The sequence below is a fragment of the Castor canadensis genome, chromosome 17 (genome assembly GCF_047511655.1).
Source record: "Castor canadensis chromosome 17, mCasCan1.hap1v2, whole genome shotgun sequence".
NCBI classification, from domain to species: domain Eukaryota; kingdom Metazoa; phylum Chordata; class Mammalia; order Rodentia; family Castoridae; genus Castor; species Castor canadensis.
This window is the reverse complement of record NC_133402.1, coordinates 48,799,755-48,824,329: the sequence shown is the minus strand read 5'-3', so window position 1 is coordinate 48,824,329 and position 24,575 is coordinate 48,799,755. Positions and strand designations below refer to the sequence as shown.

At 45.2% G+C, this 24,575-nt stretch overlaps 1 protein-coding gene and 1 non-coding gene across 2 annotated transcripts; both read left to right on the top strand.

The window, feature by feature from the left end:
• The first annotated feature begins 12,661 nt into the window (after positions 1–12,661).
• Uqcrc1 (ubiquinol-cytochrome c reductase core protein 1) lies at positions 12,662–23,044 on the top strand. The gene is made up of 13 exons (XM_020162687.2): positions 12,662–13,113; positions 13,364–13,504; positions 16,633–16,719; positions 17,707–17,836; positions 18,050–18,248; positions 19,008–19,087; positions 20,609–20,724; positions 20,949–21,092; positions 21,210–21,370; positions 21,484–21,569; positions 21,898–21,986; positions 22,325–22,400; positions 22,858–23,044. The coding sequence occupies exons 1-13, from the start codon at positions 13,045–13,047 to the stop codon at positions 22,920–22,922; spliced, it is 1,443 nt and encodes a 480-aa protein (XP_020018276.2). The 5' UTR covers positions 12,662–13,044; the 3' UTR covers positions 22,923–23,044.
• LOC141418700 (small nucleolar RNA SNORA42/SNORA80 family) lies at positions 16,222–16,356 on the top strand. Its single transcript, XR_012443354.1, has one exon. It is a non-coding gene; the product is annotated as a small nucleolar RNA SNORA42/SNORA80 family (small nucleolar RNA).
• Positions 23,045–24,575: the final 1,531 nt, after the last annotated feature.

Here is a 24,575-nt window from a genome sequence, read left to right as displayed (position 1 = left end):
TTGAGGTTTTTTTGTTTTTGGTTTGTGGTACTAGTGATTGAATCTAGGGCCTCATGTATGCTAGGCAATTGAACTACACCTCCAGCCCAGGGCTAATTTGTTATTGCAGCAACAGAAAAATGAACAAAAATTTGAGCCAGGCATAGTGGTACCTGCCTGTAATTCCAGCACTCAGGAGGGAGAGGCATGAGGTTTATGAGTTTGAAGTCAGCCTAGTATACATAGTGAGTGCCAGGACAGCCTGGGTGAGGCTGAGAGAGAGAGAGAGAGAGAGACAGAGAGAGAGACAGAGAGAGACAGAGACAGAGAGAGAGGCACAGACAGAGAGACAGAGAGACAGAAAGACAGAAAGAGAAAAAAACTAATAAAGATTTGGATATCAAGAATGAAGTACTTCAAATCCCAGTGCTGTAAAAATAAAAAAAGAATGATATGTGTTACAATGGATCAGTCTCAAGAGTTGTGTGAGTTCAGGAGGAAAAATTAAAAAAAAAAAAAACAATGAAGTACTGGGCTGGTGAAGTGGCTCAAGTGGTAGAGCACCTGCCTTGAAAGCATGAGTTCAACTGCCAGTACCTGAAAGAAAGAAAAGGAAGGAAGGAGGGAGAGGAGAAATAGGCAGGGGGAGAGGGAGGGAGAAAGAAAAGAAAAGAAGGAATGAGGCATGGCTGTAACAAATGCTAAACATATGGAGTTGGATTTGGATTTGGGCACTGGGCAGAGGTTAGAAAGAATACTGAGGAACATAACAGAAAAATCCAAGATCGTTTTCAACCAACTGTTAGGAGAAATTTGGACTTCAAGAAGGCCACTTAGAAGGAAATGAAGAGCCAGGCACAGGTGATTCATGCCTGTGATCCTAGCTACTCAGGAGGCAGAGAGATCAGGAGGATCATGGTTCGAATCCAGCCCTAGACAAATAGTTCACTAGACCCTATCTCAAAAAACCCTTTGTAACAAAAGGACTGGCGGAATGGCTCAAGCTGTAAGAGCACCTGCCTAGCAACTGCCTAGCAAGCAAACTCCAGTGATGCCAAAAAAAAAGTAAAGAAAATGAAGAACATGTTATTGGAAGATGGAGGAAAAAGATTCCTTGTTATACAGTTGCAGAAAGATTAGCAGAATTGCATCCCATGTTTGGGTGGAAAGCAGAACTTGCAAGTTTTGAACTTGGATATGAAACAACAGAGATCTCCAATAAAGGTACAGCCTGATTTCTCCTTGCTACTTTGGTAAAATGCAAGAAGATGGAGATCAATTGAGAGGGAAACTGTTAAACAAAATGGAACCAGGACTTGATCTTGGAAATTTTTAACCAAATATCTAGAAAATACTCTCTCCCAAATTATTGGAGTTAATGCCATTCTGATCAAATCAGGTTTTCCTTTTTGTTGGTAAAACATTTGTAAAAATAATATACAAGCGTGTGATGTCACAGAAGATGGAAGATCACAGGAATCCATCCCATAATCAAAACAAATATCAAGTTCGTAGGCCTTACCTACGGCAACTTCTTTTTTTTAACCCTGAAGTCTAGATGAACAGTTGCAGCATCCAGGAGAGAATCTGATGATGAACTTGGTAAGTTTTAGTGAATTCCTGCTGTTTCACCCCGGCCACTTAGGCAAAGAATATTTTTTCCAGCTGGGTGCCGGTGGATCACGCCTATAATCCTAGCTACTCAGAAGGCAGAGATCGAGAGGATCATGGTTCAAAACCAGCCTGGGCAAATAGTTCACAAGACCCTATCTCAAAAGAAAAAAACCCCATCACTCACACACACACACACACACACACATACACACACAAAAAATGGGCTGGTGGAGTGGCTCAAGGTATAGGCCCTGAGTTCAAGTCTCAGTACCGTCAAAAAAATATTTTTTCAGAATTGAGTGCTAGGCTGCATGAGAACAAAATCTCTCTCTCTCTCTCTCAAATCTCTCTCTCTCTCTCTCTCTCTCTCTCTCTCTCTCTCTACTTCTGGGGTTTGAACTCAGGGCTTCAAGCTTGCAGAGCAGGCACTCTACCACTTGAGCTACACTTTCAGTTCATTTTTTTTGTTTTTGTTATTTTAGAGATGGGGCCTCATGAACTATTTGCTTAGGCTTGCTTCAAACTCTGGTCCTCCCTATCTTGACCTCCCAAGTAGCTAGGATTACAACCATGAGTCACTGGTGCCTGGCTGAGAAAACCTTTTTTTTTTTTGCTTAAAATATGAGATCTTAAAAAAAAAAAGAAAATCAAGCCCAAAATGTGATTTTCTATACAACAGAATGTTTTACTTGCCATGTTGAACTTTTGACACACGCTACATGGGTGAACCTTGAAAACACTGTGCTAAATGAAATTAGTCAGACAAAAAGACAAATATGTATGATTCCACTTAAACAAGAGGTACCTAGAGTAGAGAGAGAACATAGGTTACCAAGGACTGGGGGTGTGGGGGGAAGAAAATAAGGAATTATTGCTTGATGGTTACAGATCATGGGATAATGAAAAGGCTTTGGAAATCAATAAGGGTGGTGTGACTATGATTAACACCACTTAATGTACACTTAAGGATAAATATAGGCCGTGTGCAGTGGCTCACACCTGTCATCATAGCTACTTGGAAGGCTGAGATAGGGAAGATCAGGGTTTGAGGCCAGCCTGGGCAAATAGTGATATCCCATCTCTAAAATAACCAGAGTAAAATGGACTAGAGGTATGACTCAAGGGGTAGAGTGCCTGCTTTGCAAGCACAAAGTCCTGAGTTCAAACCCTAGTCCTATGAAAAAATAAAGAATAATTATGATGGTGGGTTGGGGATATAGCTCAGTGATGGAGTGCTTGCCCAGCATGTAGGATGCCCTAGGTTTGACCCTCCAGCATCAAGGAAGGAGGAGGAAGAGGAATAGAAAGGAAGAAAATAACAAAAAAAGAAAATGAGCCAGGTGCCAGTGGCTCACACCTGTAATCTAGCTTCTCAGAAGGCAGAGATCAGAAGGATCACGGTTTGAAACCAGCCCCAGGCAAATAGTTCAAACCCCAGTGTCAGCAAAAAAAAAAAAAGAATTTCATTCCTAGCTAAGCATGGTGGTACATGTCTATAACCCCAGCCCTAGGGAGGCTGAAGGAGGAGGGTGTGAAGTTTGAGGCCAGCCTATGCTACATAGCATGATCTTGTGGTAGAATGTACATAACAAAAGTTTATCATTTTCTTTTTTTGGCAGTGCTGGGATTTGAACACATAGCCTACACCTTGAGCCATTCCACCAGCTCTTTTTTAAGATGGGTTTTTTCAAGATAGGGTCTGTCTATTTGCTCTGGACTGGCTTCAAACCTCAATCCTCCTGATCTCTGCCTCCAGAGTAGCTAGGATAACAAGTGTGAGCCATGGGTCCCCAGCTTGAAATTCTTTGGTTTAGACTCAGGGCTTCCTGCTTGCTAGGTAGGCACTCTATCACTTGAGTCACTCTATCAGTCCTTGAAATTTTTAAATATGCTACAACATGGATAAACCTTGAGACCATTTTGTTAAATGAAATAAACCAGAAGAAAAGGACAAAAGTATGATTCCACTCATGTGAACTATCTAGAATAGGTAATCAAGGACTGGAGGCTAGGCTCAAGTAGAGTGCCTGCCTAGCAAGCAGGAAGCCTTGAGTTCAAACCCCAGTACAGGCAAAAAAAAAAAAAATCAATAAATATAATTCATTACATTTGAATAGGCAGTCATAAAGATAGAAAGAAGCAAAAAGGTTGTAAGGGCGGGGGTGGGGTTGGGGGGAAGGAGCAAATAACAAGTGATTGCTTAATGGGTACAGAGTTTCTACTTGGGATGATGAAAATGTTCCAGGAATAGTGGCAATGATTTCACAACAGCGTTGATTTATTTAACACCACTAAACTGTGTGCATAATAATGATAAAAATGCTAAATGTTATGTCATAGCTATTTAAGTACATTTTCCAAGATAAAATTAAAAAATAACATAAAAAGAAAAATCTAAGACAATAAATAGGTGAATGTAAAATGAGAGTTTTAGACCCCAGGCCCAGACTCCTGGGTATAAAGTTTGGCCATTTGCCTCTATAAGCCAAATAAAGAGACACAGTGAAGGGCAGAGAAGGGAGATTAATTACAGCCTGGAACACACTATGGGAACAGGAAAAGGAAGCACTCAGCCCATCTTCAGCCATCTTCGGGTACAGACATGAGCTTTAGCTTTAAATAGACAAAGAATTAGGGCAGGGAACAAAAGGTATGCATAGTTAAACAGTCCTAGCCACAGGTGTGTTCCAGTGGGCAGTGGGGTCTGGTTGACCATTATCTCGGTCCTTGTTCTTCAGGGTTTCTGGAGACGTTATCTCTGTCATCAGTTGAGGGGAACAATCTGGTTCCCAAGACATGATTACTCCTGTTCCAGGGTACAGCCTTGTCATTATAGATAATTGTCCTCATTTGGGGGTGCTTTATCCTGCATGACTCCACTGTTCAGCCCCTTGTCTAAAGATGTTATTGATTATTCCTGCCATTCCTTGATTCCAAGATGGCTGCAGGAGATAATGGCTCAGAGCAAAGACAACAGGTACAAAATGGAGACAGAGATGCCAAACTTTTCTGTTTTTAGTTCATTTGGTGGCCCAAATAGTCAGTGCTTTTCAGCGAAAGCAGTTTAAGCACCTCTTACACATGTATGAAATAAATATGGAGCAAGAAGAGTAAAGTGAGTGTCAGAGCCTCCCAGTCAGAGCACAGCGCAGGTTTGAGAATCATGGAAGAGATAAAGGATGCCTCAGAAATAGGTGGAGAAAGGAAGTCTGGTGAAGAAATGGGTTTATAGGGCTGTTTGGTATAGCTCAAGTGATAAGCACTTGCCTAGCAAGTTCAAGACCCTGAGTTTAAACTCCCATATTGATTCTGGTTTTGAGTTTGTCGGATTCTTGCCCAGGGTCAGTCAAGGAATGATGAGCCCAGACAACGAGTGAGTAGAAGAAGTTTATTAAAGTAAAGAAAGACTGAACACCCACGTAGGTGGGATTGAGAAAGACTGAGCTTCTCATGGCTCCTTTGGTTGGAGGTTTTATTTTAATTAAATTAATTTATTTATTTATAGTGGTGGGGTTTGAACTCAGGACATACACCTTGAGCTACTCCACCAGCCCTTTTTTGTGATGGATTTTTTCAAGAGGATCTCATGAACTATTTGCCTGGGCTGATTTCGAACTGCAATCCTCCTGATCTCTGCCTCCTGAGTTGCTAGGATTACAGGCATGAGCCACTTGGTGCCTGGCTATTTAGGGGTTTTATAAAGATTCTCCTTCTCCAGATGAAGTGAAGCCCACCATATCCCAATACAATTGGCTTGTTCAAATGCCCACTATGTATGCTTTTTTGCCTGTGTCTGATTGGGCCTATGGTTCAATCATGTGTGGTCTGCAGGGTACAGATTCCCAGAAAGTCCCTGCCCCCTAGTTTCCAGTTTCAATATCACAAAAAAATGAAAGAAAAAGAAAAAAGAAAGAAAGAAAAAAGAAATGGGTTACAAATTCAGTTTGCAAGATCCTAAGTAAATTCTAGAAAATGAGTCACCAAAAACTTGGCAAGTCCTTGCCATGACCAGTTGCTCTTTTGCCAATTGTACTTGATCTTATAGAAACATTTCGTTTTGTGGTCAACCTCTTGAAATACTCCTTCCTTGAGTGTCTATAACGTCAATCTCCTGGTTGTCTCCTTACTTCACTGGCCTTCCCTTTTTAACCCAGGGTAGCAGTGAGGGTAGGAAGAGAGGATCGGTAACCAGACTTATAAATTATTTGGGGCCAGGTACATTGGTGTGTATCTGTAATCCCAGCAATGCAGTTCCAACTATTCCAGAGGCTAAGGTTGGAAAATGGTTTGAGTCCAGAAGTTCAGCCTGTGCAACAAATTGAGACCTTGTCTCTAAGATAAACAAATAAATAATTTGGGACAGGATTTGCTGAAAAGACTGGGTGAGGATTATGAGGGTGAGGAATCAAGGGTGACTCCTAGATTTTTGTTTTTACAGGGGTACTAGGGATCAAACCCAGGGCATTGTATATGTGAGGCAAACAACCACTGAGCTACAGCCCCAGCCCTGTTTTGCTTTGTTTTTTGAGACAGAGTCTCCCTTTGTAGCCCAGGCTGGTCTCAAACTCAGGATCCTCCTGTCTCAGCCTTCCTAGTACTGGAATTTCAGATGTGTGCTACCACACCTGGATTCTGTCTAGATTTTTAGTCTGCATTAATGGAGGTGTTATTTACTGTGATAAAGACAAGATGAGTGGAACAGGTTTGGAAAAGTTCATCTTTAGCTGTGTTCAAGTTCAAACATCCACTGTGATGGAGAGTCAGGAGTTGTAATGGGTAAAAATAGCACTGGAGAAACCCTGTGGCTGGACAGTGTCCAGAAGGCGAGTGGTGATACGTAAGGGAGGAGGTATTAGGACAGAGCCCTGGTACTTTGGACTGGAACACAAAATGCTTGGGAACTGGGGCAGAAGAATATGATTCTCAGAGGAGGAGGAGGTGGCTAATCTCATTAAATGAGACTGAGTTTTGCCCTTGGATTTAGCAACATGGGAGCTCCTTGGTTATTTTGACGGGCACAATTTTGGAGGACTGAGGTGGCGGAGGTGAGCTCTTTGGAGGAGTGCTCCAGAATGTGGTGGTTGCAGGAAGAGGTTGTGTGACAGAAAGAGGGTGGTTTTGTTTTTTGTGTTTTGATGGCAGTTTGGTTTTCGGTTTTTTGAGGCAGGATCTCATTGTGTAGCTCAGGCTAGCCTTGAGGTTACTATGTAACTCAGGCTGATCTTGAATGGATAATTCTCTCAAATCTGCCTCTAGAATGCTAGGATTACAGGCATGCATCACCACCACACCCTGCCTAGGGTGTTTTAAAGAGAGCGTATGTTCCCAATTGGCTGTAAATTTTGCAGGATCACAGGTGTGTAATGAATGAGTGGGGTGGATTTCAGGGCTCTAGGCCCTAGCTGCCCACCCTAAAAGTAGCCAACATCAGGAGGGCCTGGGAACATACAAATGAATAGTTTCATTTTATTTTATTCCACCTTTTCCTCACAAATAGAATACTATTAATAATGATAATTTTATTATGCTGACAGTTACATAACAGTCCATGCCAGGCTCTTCATAAAGTCGTGTGTGGCTTAATGGCAGGATATATATTCACCAGGTTATTTCATTACTGTTCAGATACCACAGATTTACACAGACTAAGTCAGATACAATGTCATTAGGCAATAGAATTTTTTTTTCGGTTCTAGGGTTTGAACTCAGGGCCTACACCTTGAGCCACTCCACCAGCCCTTTTTTGTGATGGGTTTTTTCAAGATAGGGTCTCAAGAACTATTTGCCTGAGCTGGCTTTGAGCTGCAATTCTCCTGATCTCTGCCTCCTGAGTAGCTAGGATTACAGGCGTGAGGCACCGGTACCTGGCAGACAATAGACCACTGGCATGGAGCCTGTCTATGGTTGACTGAAACATCATTATGCACTGAATGCCTGCTTTAGGTAATGTAGTGACTCACCATCCTGTGGATATAATTTTGGAGATAAAGAGACTGAAGTACAGAAAGGCTAAATAACTTACCAAAGGTTCCAGAGCTCATGGGGGTTCCATGTAGTTTTTCTTATACATGTTTTTATTAAGCAGAATACAGAACAGTATCGTGTAAATAATAAGCCTGTAGCTTTATGAATTTTCACAACGTGAATACACCTTTGTGACTACCACCTGGGCCAAGATGCCCCCTGTCCTCCTGTTATAACTCCCTCTTCTCCTCCCCTCTTCTCTCCAAAGATAGACAGTCCAACTGTCACTCCTAAATTTTCTTTCAGCCCTTTGAAGGTGCTCTTCATTGACTTTTGGCTTGCAGAGTTTCTGATGAGAATTCTGCTATAGTTCTTATCTGTTTCCTGTACATTATTTTTTCACAAGTTAATTTTATCTGTTTGAATTTAAAAAAAATTTTGGCAGTACTGGGGTTTGAACTCAGGGCCTTGTGCTTGCTAGGCAAGTGCTCTGCCTCTTGAGCCACACGTCCATCCCTTTTTGCTTTAGTTTTTTTTCAAATAGGGTCTCACATTTATGCCTGAGCCAGCCTGGACCTCAATCCTCCTATTTATGCTTCCCATGTAGCACAGATGACAGGCAAGTACCATCATGCCCAGATTTTTATTAATTGAGATGGGGTCTCAATAACTGTTTTCCCTGGGTGGCCTCAAATCACAATTCTCCAGATCTCTGCTTCTCGAGTAACTGGGATTACAAGTGTGAGTTTGAATTTGAACACACAGGCAGGCCTGTGTTTGAATTTTATAAAATAGAATCATATAGATGGATCATACAGCAAGAGTTTGCTCATTCTTGGCCCAGTGCTGGTGACTCATGCCTGTAATCCTAGCTACTCAGGAGGCACAGATCAGGAGGATCATAGTTCAAGACCAGCCCCAGCAAAAAAGCAAGACCCTATCTCAAATACCCAACATGAAAAAGAGCTGGTGCAGTGGCTCAAGTGGTAAAGCACCTGGTTAGCAAGTGTGACGCTCAGAGTTCAAATCCAGTAAAGGAAAATGTTTGCTCATTCTCGGTGGTGCAGTTTGGCATAAATGAACAATTTATGGTTCCCCTTTCTTATTGCTGGACACTTGGGTTATTTCCAGCTCTGGATTAGTAAAATAAAGCTGCTATGAACGTTTTCCCATAAGGCTTTTGATACCCACATTTACACTTTCCTTTGAGGTATATACCTAGGAGTGGAGCTGCATTATTTATTCACATGTTCAGTTTAGGCAGATCCTGCCAAAGTTTTCCAAAGGCGCTGAAACAATTTTTCTTCCTATCAGAAGTACAGGAGAGTCCCAGTTGCTCCATGTCCTGGCCAACGTTTGATATGGCCAACTCTTTTACTATTAGTATCATTGTGATTGAATTTGCATGTGGCTGATGACTAATGTTACATGACTTTCCATGTGGTGGTTTTTTTTTTGGCAGTACTGGGGTTTGAACTCTGGGTCTCACGCTTGCTAGGCAGGCACATTACCACTTGAGCCACTCTGCCAGCCCTTTTCATGTGTTTATTGGCCATTTGACTATTTATCCCTTTTTGCTCATTGAGATTTAATTTCTGTTCCTCCTGTTTTTTTTTTCTTTTGCGGTATTGCGATTTGAACTCAGGGCCTACACCTTGAACCACTCCACTAGACCTTTTCTGTGATGGGTTTTTTCGAGACAGGGTCTCTTGAACTATTTGCCTGGGCTGGCTTCCAACCTCGTTCCTCCTGATCTCTATTTCCTGAGTAGCTAGGATTACAGGTGTGAGCCACTGGTGCCTGGCTCCATTCCTTTTATTGAGTGTAAGATTAAACATATTTCCAAATGTTTAAGAGCTATTCACATTTTCTTTTCAATCAATGTTTGTCAAGAGCTTGAACTTTTTTGAATTGAGTTTATGGTTTTTTAATTATGGATTTATGAAAACTATATTTTAAGGAAATTGGCTTTTTGTGACATAATTTGAAAATAGCTTAATTAGTGTTTTTCTTCATAGACACTTTAAATTTTCATGTGGTTGATATCACTGATATTTTCTACCCTAGAATGATTAATTTAAAACATAAGTCAGGGCTGGTGGTGTAGCTCAGTGGTAGACTACTTTCCTAGCATGTATGAAGCCCTGAGTTTGATCCCCAGCACTGCAAAAAACACAAAAAAGTCCTATAAATCATAGCCCAGGACTGCCTGCTTAAAGCCTCCAGTGGTTCTGTTCCCTGTAGATGAGACTCCAGCCTCAGATCACAGCCTATGGAGTCTTGTGGATCCAGTCCCTGCCAGCCTCACTGACTCCATCCTCAGCCCATTGTGTCCCCCACTTCCTGCCTACGAAGTGGCCTTCTTGTATCTTGAAAGCACCAAGCTTATTCCCACCTTGGAGCTTTTGCACTTGCTGCTGCCTCTGCCTAGATTGCTTTTCCCAGATCTTCATGTTACCCTCCTCAATGAAATCTTGCCTCAAATATCGCCTTCCTGTGGTCTATCTCTGGTGCCTAGAACAGGCTCCAGAACACAGCAGGTGCTTAGTAAACATTTGTTGCACAAATGAATGAAAAGAAAAAGACAAAAGTGTGAAAAAATGTTAAACTGAATTATAGAAAATAAAAGTTACTTTGCACCTTTGGAGACAGACTTTCTTTTTCTTTTTTCAGTACTGGGGCTTGAACTCAAGGCCTACACCTTGAGCCACTCCACCAGCCTTTTTTGTGACGGGTTTTTTCGAGATAGGGTCTTGGGAACTAACTGTTTGCCTGGGCTGGCTTAGAACTGTGATCTCCCTCATTTCTGCCTCCTGAGTAGTTTGGATTATAGGCCCGAGCCACTGGCACCTGGCTTTTCTTTTCTGTCTGTCTTTTTTTTTTGGTGGGACTGGGTTTTTAGCTGAGGCCCTCACACTTGCAGAGCTGCACTCTATCACATCAGCCACCCCGCCAGTTCATTTTGCTCTGGTTATTTTGGAGATAGGGACTTGAGAACTATTTGCCAGGGCTGACCTTGAACCTCCATCCTCCTCATCTCAGCCTCCTAAATAGCTAGGATTATGGTATGAGCCACTAGCACCTGGCAAGATTTTCTAAAAAAGTGGAAGAGAAAAATAAAAATGATTTGCTGTGAAGGAGATTCATCTTTAAGCCAATTTTCCCCAAAGTCAATCTGAATCAAGACCAATTAGCAAATGATCCATTTTCATGGTCAAGTTCAGAATATTTCACCTCTTGGAGAACCTGTTCATCCTCTCTGGACTTCGGTGTTTCATGTGTTTTTCAGGAGTCTGGAATTCACCATTTCAGATATTTTTCCCAACTGGGATCTGGGTAATGACTTTATTTTCATATTTCTGGAAAACTCCTACCACTACTATGACATTTCATATACCAATCTCTTAAGACATCCATTTTGTTTGAATAGTGGACATTTTCCATTCTTCTGTTTTGTTCTTAATCCAGTTAGAAAGTAAATGAACACATCTGAGTGTTTATTCTTGTATAATGACAAATAATTATGTTTAAAGCACACACACACCCCTCACATGTGTCACAAGCAAGAGTTACCTAAGAAGACAGACAAATGGAATCCTGAATGGGCTCCTAGGAAAGGACATTAGGAAAAAAACCTGAGGAAGTCTGAACAAACTATGGACTTTAGTTAATAATAGACCACTAATGGTTCATTAATTGTAACAAATGGCTGGGTGTGGTGGCACCTACAATCTCAGCTACTGACTAAGCAGAGGCAGGAGGATCTAGTCAAAAGTTCCAGACTATCTGAAAAACAAAGCAAAGAAGGATGGGGTAGTGGTTCAAGTGATAAGTTCCTGAGTTCAAACCCCAGTACCCCTGGCTACCCAAAAAGGGCCATAACAGATGAACTATGAACTATACTAGCATATGATGTATGTGTGTGTGTGTGTGTGTGTGTGTATACGGGTGTATAAGGAATTTCTGTACCATTGGCTCAACTATTCTGTAAATATTAGCTGTTCTAAAAATGTTTAAACTAGGTGCCAATGGCTCATGTCTGTAATCCTAGCTACTTGGGTCACTGAGATAGGGATGATCACGGTTCAAGGACAGACTGGGCAAATAAATCATGAGACCCCAATATCCAAAATAACCAGAGCAAAATGGACTGGAGGTGTGTATGGTTCAAGTGGTAGAGCACCTGCTTTGCAAGCATGAAGCCCTGAGTTTAAACCCCAGTCCCACCAAAAAAATAGTTTAAAAAACAAGAAAGATAGATGGCTTAGAATATTCTATTTCACTTTACTTTTCATGTCTAAAGCATAATTTTAGGGCTGAGGACAAAGCTCAAGTGGTAGAGTGCTGCTTACTTGACATACATACAGCCTTATTTTCAATCCCCAGCATCATGAAAATATAATTTTAGCCCACAAAATATTAATCAATATACACTAAGTATGTTTTTTTTTCAGTACTGAGGTTTGAACTCAGGGCCTTCACCTTGAGCAACGCCACTAGCCCAAGTTTTGTGATGGGTTTTTCAAGATAGGTTCTCATAAACTATTTGCCTGGCTGGCTTTGAACAACAATCCTCTTGATCTCTGCCTCCTGAGTAGCTAGGATTACAGGCGTGAGCCACTGGCGCATGGCTTTGTCTGATTTTTATACAGTTTATTCTAACTATAGGAATGATTTTTGGAAAGATTACAAATACAGAAAAGACACGTTTGTTTGTTTTGTTCTGTTTTTGCCTTGTTTTTCAAATAAAGACTCATATTTCACAAATTAAATTTTTTTTTGTCGGTACTAGAGTTTGAACTCAAGACCCTCTCACTTTCCAGGCAGTGGTCTACCACTTGAGCCACCTCTCCCCCCACCCCGCTCCCCGCCTTTTTGTGATACTGGGGTTTGAACTCAGGCCTACACCTTGAGACATTCCACCAGACCTTTTTGTGATTTTTTTGTTTTTGTTTTTGGTTTTTTTGCGATAGGGTCCCATAACTATTTGCCTAGGCTGGCTTCGAAGCGCAATTCTCCTGATCTCTGCCTCCTGAGTAGGTAGGATTATAGGCGTGAGCCATTGAGCCACTGGGCCCGGTTTTCTTCGTTCTTTTAAAGAAAAAGAAAAAGAAAAAAAACGACTTCCAGCGTCAGCCTCATAGTCCCAGGACCCTACGCTGGTGCTTTAGCCCGTGGGCTGGGATCCGTAGACCTAGACCTCTGCTCCCCGCGCACAGTGGATCCCGGACTTCTGTGGTTGGTGAGAAACACCGTGTCTCTGCCTCCTCAGGGAGGTGGAAGAGGGGGACGGATGGAACCACCCGCGAGTCCGCGCAGACAAGTGGACTGACTTGGGCAGAGACCCGTAAATATGTTAATATATCCAGCGCTCCCGCCAGGGGGAGGCCGAGAGCCAAGTCTTCCGTACTGCGTCTGCGCCTCAGGCTCCCCGCCCGCCCATTCTACGCATGCGCGGCGCGACTAAGGGCTGACGGGAACTAGAAGATGGCGGCGTCCGCGGTCTGCCGGGCGGCTAGCGCTGGAGCACAAGTGCTGCTGCGCACCCGCCGTTCGGTGAGATGGCGGCAACAACGCTGAGTTGCAGGGCTCAAAGCTTCGTGACGGGGTTGAGGAGCGGGCTGTTAGCATTGGCGGGTCGAGGTTGGAGGTTGCAGGGTCAGGGACGTGGGAAGGTCACGGTGGAGGGCGGGGATGGAAGTCTTGGTGCTGGCCTCCGGGCGAGCACAGGGGTCCCATTTCTGGGGCAGCCGGTCCTCAATGGCTTCCAACCCAGTCCTCACTTGCTGCGGTCTACTTCCCGCAGCCGGCCCTGCTGAGGACGTCTGCCTTGCGGAGTACCGCAACCTTCGCCCAGGCCCTCCAGAACGTGCCGGAGACTCAGGTCAGCCAGTTAGACAACGGGCTGCGTGTGGCCTCCGAGCAGTCCTCCCAGCCTACCTGCACGGTGAGTGGGCGCCAGTTCTCCAGATCGGATCTGCAGTCTTTCCTAGGTCTTGCTGTGACCTTGGACTCCAGTACTCCGTTTATAGTTTGGGTTCAGACTTTGGGTCATTCACTGACGGCTTTTCTTCCTATTCCTTTTACCAGCCTTGTTTTAACTTCATGTGACAGTCCTCAACTATAGTCAGCATCTATTTAGCACATGATACCTACCAGCAGGGGGCCAAGTTCTTTTCCAGCTTTTTGTTCAGCTGCCTAAATGATAGAAGTGATCATGTCTCCATCATATAATAAAGAAAATGGTATTGAGAGATTTTATGTGACTTAAAAGGGTCCAGATCTGTCAGCCTCATTGCCAAGGTCTTAATCTCCAGGCTGGACCAGGAATGCACTTCAAGGAATGGATTTAGGGACTAGGGATGTAACCCATAACCAGGCATTATGGGCTTGATCCATAGTTCTGAAGGAAGAAAAAAGGAAATGTGTGTGAAGATTACAGTGAAGTGGGCAGTTTTCCAAAAAATTCTCCAAAAATTGATTCTGGTATAGAAATTTTGACTAGATATATGAATAGGTAAGAAGACACCCAAGAAGTAATCATTTCCAACACACCAACTCCAGGACTAAATGTTTTTATTAACAAATTCTTTCAGTTTTCCAGGAACAAGTAATTCTCTGTGATATAGTTGTTTATGGACACAGGAAAATGTGGTGGGCAACTTTCTTGTTATGTGGCATGTATGAAAAAACTGGTCCAAAGCTTGTTAAAAGCTCTGTAGAGAATACTGTATTTATTTCATGGACTTGGAGATACCATAGATTTGTCAGGATTACTATTGTGCTTCCATTCCAGAGAAAGAATGGTGCCAGTTATAATCAAGAGATACTGTGGATTGTAATCCCAAAATGTTGTATCTTTTTTTCTTTAATTCACTACTATATTAATGAGGAAAATACTGGATTTAAAATGCATGTCTATGTAAGATTTTACAACTTAAGTCAGCTATGAATAAATAATAAAAGGCTAGACCATGTAGGGTAAGTGTTAATACCAGGAGGCTATTAAAAAATTAAGATTCTCAGCTAGACATGGTGGTGCACACCTGTAAGCCTAGCTGCTTGGGAGGCAGAGATCTGGAGGATTGAGGCTGGAGGCCAGTTCAAGCAAAAGTTCTGTAGACTGCATCTCAGCCAGTAAGAGCTGCGTGTGAGCTTGTTATCCCAGCTACAGAGAAAACATAAATAGGAGGATAGGTGTCCAGGCCAGCTGGGCATAAATGCAAGACCCTATTCAAAAAAGCTGTAGCAGGACTGGAGGTTTGATGCTGCTTTTCAAATGTGAAACCTTGTGTTAAAATCCCAGTTCCACCAAAAAACAAACAAAAAACATAGCTAAAGCAAAGAGCAAGGGAGTGACTCAGGTGGTAGAGCACCTGCCTAGGAAGTGTAAGGCCTTGAGTTCAAACCCAGGTACCTCAGAAAAAAGAAGATGGCTGGGTGCTCGTGGCTTATGCCCATATTCCTAGCTACTTTGGAGGCAGATAATAGGAAGATCACAGTTTGAAGCCAACCCAGGCAAATAGTTCGGGAGATCCTATTTTGAGAAATACCCAACACAAAGAAGAGCTGGTAGAGTGGCTCATGTGGTAGAGATCCTACCTAGCAAGTGTGAGACCCTAAGCCCAAACCCCATTCCAACCAAAAAAAAAAAAGAAGAGAAAGACAGCACATGCGTATCAGGTGCCAATGGCTCACCTCTATAATCCTAGCTACTCAGGAGGCAGACATCAGGAGGATTGTGGTTTGAAGCCATCCTGAGCAAACAGTTTGTGAGACCCTATCTCAAAAAAACCTATCACAAAAAAAGGGCTAGTGGAGTGGTTTAAGGTATAGGCCCTGAGTTCAAACCCCAGTTCTTTAAAAAAAAAAAGTTCCTTAATATGATAAAGTACACCAGTGATATAATAGACTAAAATTGGTTTAGTTTCCATCTTTAATGATGAAAGAATAAAATCATCAGAACAAAGGCCACATGTTTTGTTGTTTGTCTTTGTTTTTGAGGCAAGGTCCAGCTATTTTACCCAGACTGGCCTTGAAATCTTGATTCTCCTATTTCAGCCTCTAGAGTGCTAAGATTAGAGGTGTCACCATGCCCAGTTTGGGTATATTTATTTTTATTTTTTTCCAAATTGATTCTTTTATTTAATTACCTTATATTGATTGTACAAAGGTGTTTTATTGTGATATTTCTTTTTTTTTTTCATTAGGAAGAGAATTTTATTTTAAAAGTGTCATCGTGATATTTCTATACATGCATAAAATGCACATTGAGGCCAGGCATACCTCTAATCCTAGCCATTTGGGAGGCTGAGATCAGGAGGATTGCAGTTCGAGCCCAGCCCATACAAAATAACCAGAGAACCAGAGCAAAATGGACTGGAGATATGGCTCAAGCGGTAGACCACCTGTTTTGTAATTGTGAAGCCCTGAATTTAAATCCCAGTCCCACAAAAAAATAAATAAAATGTACCTTGGTCATATTACCAACGTACATTTACCTCTGTAACTCTTACTTGGTATAATTTTTTAGAGTGGAGAAAATAATTATTTGCAAATGATAAGCTTCATACCAGACAAAATAGAATCAACTAGAAAAAGACTAAGAATTTCTTTATGATAGTAAGGCCAGGTAAATGGCCACAGTTAAAATTGTCCCTGAGTACATGGGTTTGGATTTATGGCAGGCCTGTCCCCCTGGGAATCTCCTAGTATCTCATGCCAGAGCAAACCTATGGCTCCAAACCATTGTCTGGCATCTGCCTGCAGGCTGCTGGCACTGAAGTAGGTTTTACAGTGGAAAAGAAAAAGGAAAAAAAACATGCCCCTGGGTATCATTGATAACCAGTCAGGAAATAGGGCAGGAAGGAGAAGTGATGCAATGTAACTTAGTTGGCCCCTGTGCCATGGTCTCTGCTGTACCTCCAATCATAGAGGTCCTACTAGAACAGCTCTTCCCCCACCTGAGGGCCCATGAGGCCCTACACAGGGTTTGTGCTGAGTTACTCAGAGTGGGTTGTAAGTGGGGACTATGGTGATTTGTTTGTTACCTTTTCTTTGTGGCTTCTTGTCCAGGTGGCAGTGTGGATCAATACTGGCAGCCGTTATGAGAATGAGAAGAACAATGGTGCAGGATACTTTGTGGAGCACATGGCTTTCAAGGTGAGGCTTGTGAGGTCTGTGTATTCCCTGGGCTTAGAACTGCCTGTTTTGAGAATGAAGGTCAGAAAAGTTAGCCTCCTGATTCTAGGCCTCAGTTGGGGAGTGATCTCTGACTGGCCTTTCTAGAAGGAGCCACATGAACTTACCTTCCTCAGTGATTACTGATTTGATGAGGCCCCCAGAGCTGAGAAAACCCATAGAGCCACACTTTTCACCAGGGAGGCCAGGCCTGTATTGTGTACGTGCCTATGTATGGACTTAGGAAACTTCATATATATGCTCATGCATTATAGCAAGCTTATGTGTGTGGGCAAGCATGCTTGCTTATAAAATGTTCTGCTCTGGCGAAATACCTGCACATCCCTTGATGGTAGAGTAGCAGCCCACAATTTTTATAAGTGGAGGGGAAAATGGAGGAGGGTATGGTGATATGAGTAGGAGTGTGGAACCCCAGCCCAGGCAGTTACATTGTCAGAGATGCATGTGCAGATTTTTTTTTTTTTTTTTTTTTTTTGTAAACGCATGTGTGCGTGCCATGAGATGGCACCACAGTGGGGTACCACTGCCCCTGCACACATACTGGACTAGGGTTGGACCCCCAGAGGTGGCTGTTAGCATACACACAGAGTCATATAAATGGCAAGGTTCAGAGGGTAGGTCACATCACTTGAACATAGGTATGGGCTTACCTGATCATGGCTGTCAATAAAGAGATGGAGTACTGGTAAGGTCAAGCTGTTATGGGAGCTCTGGATATTAAGACAACACTTTTTCTGACCATGCCCTTCTCTCCTGACCCTGGCTATCTCTTATTGTTTTGGACCATGATGCTATGATCTCAGTTTACTCAAAGTCTGCTTAGTGCAAAGTCTGCTTTGAGGTAGGTACTGTGGACCACTGGTCCTGTTCTGGGACTTCAGCCTGTGAAGACAGAATTCCTGAGCTCCTGAGTGGCTCCTGATTGGTCATCTTGATGTCTGGCCCCAGGGAACAAAGAATCGTCCTGGCAATGCCCTAGAGAAGGAGGTAGAAAGTATGGGGGCCCATCTTAACGCCTACAGCACTCGGGAGCACACTGCTTACTACATCAAGGCGCTGTCCAAGGACCTGCCAAAAGGTAACACCTAGAGGAGAGGGTAGGATTGGAAAGGTAGGACCCCAGTGGAGCAGAGGACAGGCTCCCAGTAGCCCCTGGGTTGGATACATAATTGGATAACCCATGGGTTGTAGCTTTGCTGTAGGGCAACCAGCAGGAGATACCAGGCTTGGGGGTTTGTGCTGTCGTTGGTCTCCTGACCCACTGGGCACCTAAACATGTCCTTGTGTCTAGTTGTGGAGCTCCTTGCTGACATTGTGCAGAACTGCAGCCTGGAAGACTCACAGATCGAGAAGGAACGAGATGTGATCCTGCGAGAGATGCAGGAGAATGATTCATCTATGCAGGATGTAGTCTTTGATTACCTGCATGCCACAGCGTTTCAGGGCACACCTCTAGCCCAGGCTGTGGAGGGATCCAGTGAGAATGTTAGGTAAATGCATGCCCCCATGGACTACATACCTTCCAGGCTGTGGTTTTGTTTTGTTTTGTTTTTGGTGGTATGGGGGTTTGAACTCAGAGCCTAACACTTAGTAGGAAGGTACTGTTATTGCTTGAGCCACTCCACCAGCATTTTTATTTTGTTTTGTTTTTGGTAGTACTGGGGTTTGAACTCAGGGCTTCTCTACCACTTGAGCCACTTCGCCAGCCCTCAGGCTGTTTTTGATTGGTTAGCTATCTGTGGTGTTTATTTTTCCTAATTCACCCAATTGGAAATAGTTTCTCTATTGCTATATGGTCCCCATGGGTCTTTTTGAGTGGCTGTGTGGTCTTCACTTGAATCTTAGACTTTGTTTAGGATATGTTTCCATGCATGTCCTGGATGGACCATCTGCATATCCCTTCCATGTGGCTTCTTGTCCTCTAGTAGGAAGTGGGCTGTGAGGATTCGACCATACTCCTCAAGAATCTAGTGTCATTGCCAGTTTACCCCTCCTCAGAGAGTGTTGTTAGACAGGCTAGATGAGGACTGTCCTCTGGGTCTTGGAGGGGTGAGTGGCAGAAATGGGGGAATGGTGCCAAGGGGTGTGCTAGGGCCAGCTCTTCAGAGAAGTCATGCCTCTTCTCAGCCCCATTTTGTGTGATCCAGCTTGTTGTAGATTGTGAGAGGTGTTAAAGGTCAGTCAACATGTAGGTATGCACATACTAGAGGCCTGGCATCTCTGGTGAAGAGTGGCTGCATGTTTTGTAGGAGACTGTCTCGCGCAGATTTGACTGACTACCTTAGCAGGCATTACAAGGCCCCTCGAATGGTGTTGGCAGCAGCTGGAGGTGAGTAATGGGCTTGTTGAAGCCCTGGGAAAATGGGCTCCAACCTTGTTATTGAAAGTCAGATTCCCTAGTTCTGACCATAGGAGAGACCTTGCCCTCCAAGGGATCCTGTTCCCATCCTGTTGTTGAGGGGAGTGACCTCTCTCCTGTGTTTTCCAGGTGGAGTAGAATTCTGTCCTGCCACCACTGGGACTGACCACACAAGCACTTACCATCTAGTACATGCCTCAGTTGGGCTGTCAGCCCCTTTCTAGGGGACAGATCTCTCTTAGCCTCACCTGGATCTAAGATATCCACTTTGTGGCCTGGTGGAGGACATAGGACCCTGGGCTTGTTCCTTGTGGCTTTGCCGTTGGGCGAGCCAGACATTGGCTGTGTGATATATATTTGATGATAGGCTGGGAAGTATCTTCAAAGGAAGGCACAGAATAGTAGAGGAGAGTTTTATTTGTTTGTTTATTTTAACTGTACTGGGGATTGAACTCTGCTTTGCACTTCAGAGGCAGGTGCTCTACCACTTGATCCACTCCACCAGCCTGGTAGAGGAGATTTTAATGGGGACTGGGTTAGAGGTATGGAGGTGGGTATTGTAGTTATGTCATTAGAATAGAGCTGTGAAGGATGGTGGGTGTTAGTAGGGAGTGTGGTCAGTGTCATGGTCTGATGTGTGTTTTAAGGCTTGCTCTCTTGCTGGGTGGGCTGGAGCAGAGGCAGGCCAACTAGGGAGGATGTGACAGGTACTCGGTGGGAGATCACAGAAACAAGGGAGAGAAGTGGATGGGCTCAGAATGGTTTTCTGATGCAGGTCTGGTTATGAGTGGGAAGCAGGGTCAAGGATGCTCCCTGCAAAGACTGATAGGAAGAACATGACTGAGGACTTTGGAGCCAGGGAACCTAGGGACCAAGAGCAGTGTGAACTACTGACACATCAAACTGTTGAGTCCTGGCGGGACTGGGGCAGGCTGTCCATTGTGACAGTGCTTACAAGCCCCGGTGCTAGAGCAGCAGAGGCTTCTTACGGAGCTGAGATGAGTTCTGGCACAGGGTCCTAAGTTTGTAATGTTAACTTGTCAGTGATCCCAGCTCTCAGGGATCCCAGAAGTAATTATAATTCTGCAGTAGCACCTCTTTGGTCTGTCTCACTTGCCACCTCCTTCGGGGCCAACAGCCAGACCTGCTTGTAGTAGAGCCTGAGGAACAAGGCAGCAAGGTGGCCTTGTGCCCAGGGAGCACCAGTTTTTGTAATTTGGATACTATGGGCCCAGAGACGCACATATGCTTGCTTGCTTGCTTTTTTTTTTTTTTTTGCGGTACTGAGGTTTGAACTCAGGGCCTACACCTTGAGCCACTCTACTAGCCCTTTTTTGAGATAGGGTTTTATAAACTGCTTGCCTGGGCTGGCTTTGAATTGCGATCTTCCTGGTCTCTGTCTCCTGGGTAGTTAGGATTACCTACGCCATCAGCGCCCAGCATTTGCTATAGATTCTGATTAGCCACTAACACCAATATCTTTCTCCACAGGGGTGGAGCATAGGCAGCTCCTAGACCTCGCCCAGAAGCACTTCAGCAGTGTCTCTGGAACATATGAAGAGGATGCCGTGCCCAGTCTAATTCCGTGCCGTTTCACTGGGAGTGAGGTGCTTTGCCTGTTGGTGGGGGTGGTGCTGTCAACTGGAGACCTCTGGAAATATCCTCTTTGTGACTCCAGAGATGCCTCAGGAATCGGGAAGGGGTCCTGTGGCTGTTGCCTCACAAGCACATATGTTGACACACACATGCACACTTCACCTATACCAGCCATTTGTTCTCTTTGCCCAGGAAGTACTGGTTGTCCCTCAGCCTTTGACCTTTACTGTTTCAGATCCGCCACCGTGATGATGCCCTGCCTTTTGCCCATGTGGCCATTGCGGTAGAGGGACCTGGCTGGGCCAACCCAGACAATGTGGCCCTTCAAGTGGCCAATGCTATTATTGGCCACTATGACTGCACTTATGGTGGTGGCATGGTAAGTTCCAGGAGCAAGAATGGAACCTTGTCTTCAGAGAAGAGAGGTGTTGGGTTGGGTGTTCCTGAGCTGTGTGGGCCACAAATGAGGGGATATTGATCACTCTTGATCTGGCAGCACCTGTCCAGCCCACTGGCTTCAGTTGCTGTGACCAATAAGCTGTGCCAGAGTTTCCAGACCTTTAACATCTGCTACACAGAGACTGGGTTGCTGGGCGCACACTTTGTCAGTGACCGCATGAGCATCGATGACATGATGTTCTTCCTGCAAGGGCAGTGGTGAGTGCCAGCCCAGTATTGGTGGAATGGGGACCTTTGACCAGGACAGTAGAAAGCTAAGATACAAAACAGTGTTTCCCAGAATGCACTCTCTCCCTGTATCCCCACTTTAGGATGCGCTTGTGTACCAGTGCTACAGAGAGTGAGGTGATTCGGGGCAAAAACATTCTCAGGAATTCCCTGGTTTCTCATTTAGATGGTGAGTCCTGTAACCCTAGAGGAAGGTAAGGTACGTCTTGGCAGTGGTAGTAGTGACACCCCTAGTGTGGCCCCTGTTCCTAACCAAGGTTAGAAAAGAAAACCTTGAGGATCGTGCAATATTCTCCCCTCCCTCCCACCAGCCACTTGGGCTTTATGTGCAGAGGTGGTAGTGGCCCAAGTCAGCAGCTTATCACATATTAGAGAAGGAAGGGTTGTGATCTAGGGTCAGAGCAAGGTCCTCATCAACCTAATACTAGAGGTTATGTGTGTGTCCATGGGTCCAGGATTGAACTGAGCAAACTTCTAAGCCTTTCCCCACCGCAAAGGTACCACTCCTGTATGTGAGGACATTGGACGTAGCCTCCTGACTTACGGCCGCCGCATCCCCCTGGCTGAGTGGGAGAGCCGGATTGCGGTAACATGGGTTCCTAGGGGAGGGTCTGGAATCTTGCAGACCACTGTGGGTTGGGGAATTGGGGCCTGACATACACTGTTGCCATATGCATCCCTGTTGTCCTAGGCAGCTGCCACTTTCAGGAGTGGTGTAGTAGGGCAGAGCAGAGGCACTGATGGATGTGGTGATAGGTGGGGCCCATGGACGCCTACAGGAGGGAGAGCCTTCCACACTTCCCCTTTTGGGTGGGAGGACAGCTTCTCAGTATGTGTGGGAGATCTTGGTCAGCTGGAGAAGGTTAACCGCCAAGGTGGTGCCCAGTACCTGTCATTCAGTGTGCCCTCTGCTTTTCCTTGTAGGAAGTGGATGCCCAGGTGGTGCGTGAAGTCTGCTCCAAGTACTTCTATGACCAGTGTCCAGCAGTGGCTGGGTTTGGTGAGTGGTCTAGAAGGTCTGCTCATTGTCCTTTTCCCCAGGCCATTATCTTAACCTTCCTTTCTGCCTCTGCTCCCCACCCCCAGCCTACACTGACAGAAGCAAGTTGAGGCCCCCAGGAGGCTCTCCCCAATAGCTTGGCTGCCAGGGAGTTCTTGCTCAGAAAACCTGTCCAGGCAGCTCCCTGACTACCTGCCAAGCTGCCTCCATCAATAACCACCCTCCCACCCACCCCCACCGCTAGCTAACGGGCACCCTGCACTTGGGGTGGGGCTCCAAGGGCCAGAGCATGAAGGGACAGGCTCTGCACCCCTGGGGGAATGTGCTCTTCCCTCTTTTCACTCAAAGCCTGTCTTGTGTGGCTGTGGGCAGCAGCTCTGAGCTGGGTGTGGCATAGGGCCAGGTGTCCCTGTGCAGGCCAGGCGCTCCACCCTGACACTCCACCCTATCCCTACAGGCCCCATTGAGCAGCTCCCAGACTACAACCGGATCCGCAGCGGCATGTTCTGGCTGCGCTTCTAGGCAGGAAGCCTGTGCAAGCAAGAGAATGGGGCCAGGGCTCGTGGTCCCTCACCACAAACATACCACTCTGGTTCCTCAAATCCAGACAGCTGATTATCACCAATAAAGTATTCTATTGAGAATTGTGTTGTCTTTCATTTAGCATTGGCATGGAGTCCATTGGGGAGTAAGGACTTCCCTCCAGTTCTACATCCCCTGGATCCTTTTGCCTTCCCACAGGCTGATGTGTCCTCAGCCAGGGGCAAGCGTGGGGGCTGCAACACAGAGGCCGGAAGCCTTTGATGCTGTCAGGGAGTTGAGCCCAGATGTTTCCACTTAGCTCCATGGGGGACATTCCTCAGCCAGGCTGTCCCAAGAACAGGGTGTGGGAATCCCAGGGAACTACAAGCTCAGCCTGTGCCCTTGTAGGGGTCCCATTCTGGAAACTCGGGTTCATGTGGAAAACAACTCACTGTGGACTAGAGTCACCCTCTGGTGGTCCCCAATCTGTTGGGATGGGCTAGGAGGGTCCAAGGCCATCCCTGAGGAAGCTTCTGTGTTTACTCTGAGATTCTAGGAGAACGTAGCCTGGGGCACAGAGTTCCCATTTCATTTCTAACTGCTGCCTGGACAGGCAGGGCAAAAATCCTTTGCCTTGATTTGCCACTGACTCAGGCTCCAAGAATAGCCCTGAGCTCAGTGAGCCTTAGCCCCCTCCCTTGACTAGATCTGTCCCAGGCAAGTCCTGAGCTGTTGGCCTGACAATCCCCTCCCTGTCTTTCTGAGGCAGCCAGGACCTAGTGGAGCTCTCAGCTGCTTCCCCTTTAAGCCCTATTTCCCTTTTTCTGTACTCCCCAGTCTTCCACAATCAGGTTCCTGAGGAGCCCAGTGGATGGAAGTGAGGGGTCTAATCTTGCTTTGAGGAAGTTATTGGCTGGTGCTGATGAGCAGGGGCCTGGGACAAGGTTTGTTGAAACAGGGCTATTCAGAAGTCATGCCCTTGACGGCCCTGCTGCATGCTAGCCTGAAGGTAGTTAAACCAAGTCTTGAATCACTCTGTCCTAATGCCTTGCCCTTGCCCCTCCACTTGCAGCCTCAGATTGTCACTTAGGAGACACCTGTCTTCCGCAGCTCAGGACTGGGACACTAGGCAATCTTCCTATTGTGTGACTGGCTGGAGAGAAGCTGTTGGGCAGCACCCAACCCTTAAGGCCCAACTCTGGCTCTTGCAGAGATGCAGCACCCAGGCATAGGGAATAAGTGCCAAGTCTTGCCCTTAATTTGAGTTCCTGGAGGCTAAGACTATTTCTAAGCCAATGCCTGAACCTAATGGCCACAGGTGTGCTGGACATACAAGAGAACTCGAGCTGCCAGCAGTGATCACGGCTTGCATTCCAAGCCAGGGCATTTGATTTTTCCCCCAGAAGCATCTTGGAGTGATGTACTGGAGGTTACTGAAGAGAAGTCAGAGCTGAGAATTTTTAGCATGGGGACTCAGGCTAGATTTCTATGGTGGTCCTGGTGAGCCAAACTGTGGTCATGGTCACAGGAAGAGCTGGAGCAGGCATTTCCAGCAGTGCTGAGACCTAAAGGGAGGTCAACCTGCCAAACTTTAGCCGTAGTTCTGGTGAGGAGTTTGGAGGTCTGGAACCTCAAAAAAAGGCCTTGGTTGGA

What these genes read in the sequence shown, in the direction of transcription:
- Uqcrc1 (XM_020162687.2), top strand. Translation starts at nt 13,045, where the DNA reads ATGGCGGCGTCCGCGGTCTGCCGGGCGGCTAGCGCTGGAGCACAAGTG. An exon ending in TGCTGCGCACCCGCCGTTCG is followed by an intron (nt 13,114 to 13,363) that starts GTGAGATGGCGG and finishes TACTTCCCGCAG; the next exon opens with CCGGCCCTGCTGAGGACGTC. An exon ending in GCCGTTTCACTGGGAGTGAG is followed by an intron (nt 20,725 to 20,948) that starts GTGCTTTGCCTG and finishes TTACTGTTTCAG; the next exon opens with ATCCGCCACCGTGATGATGC.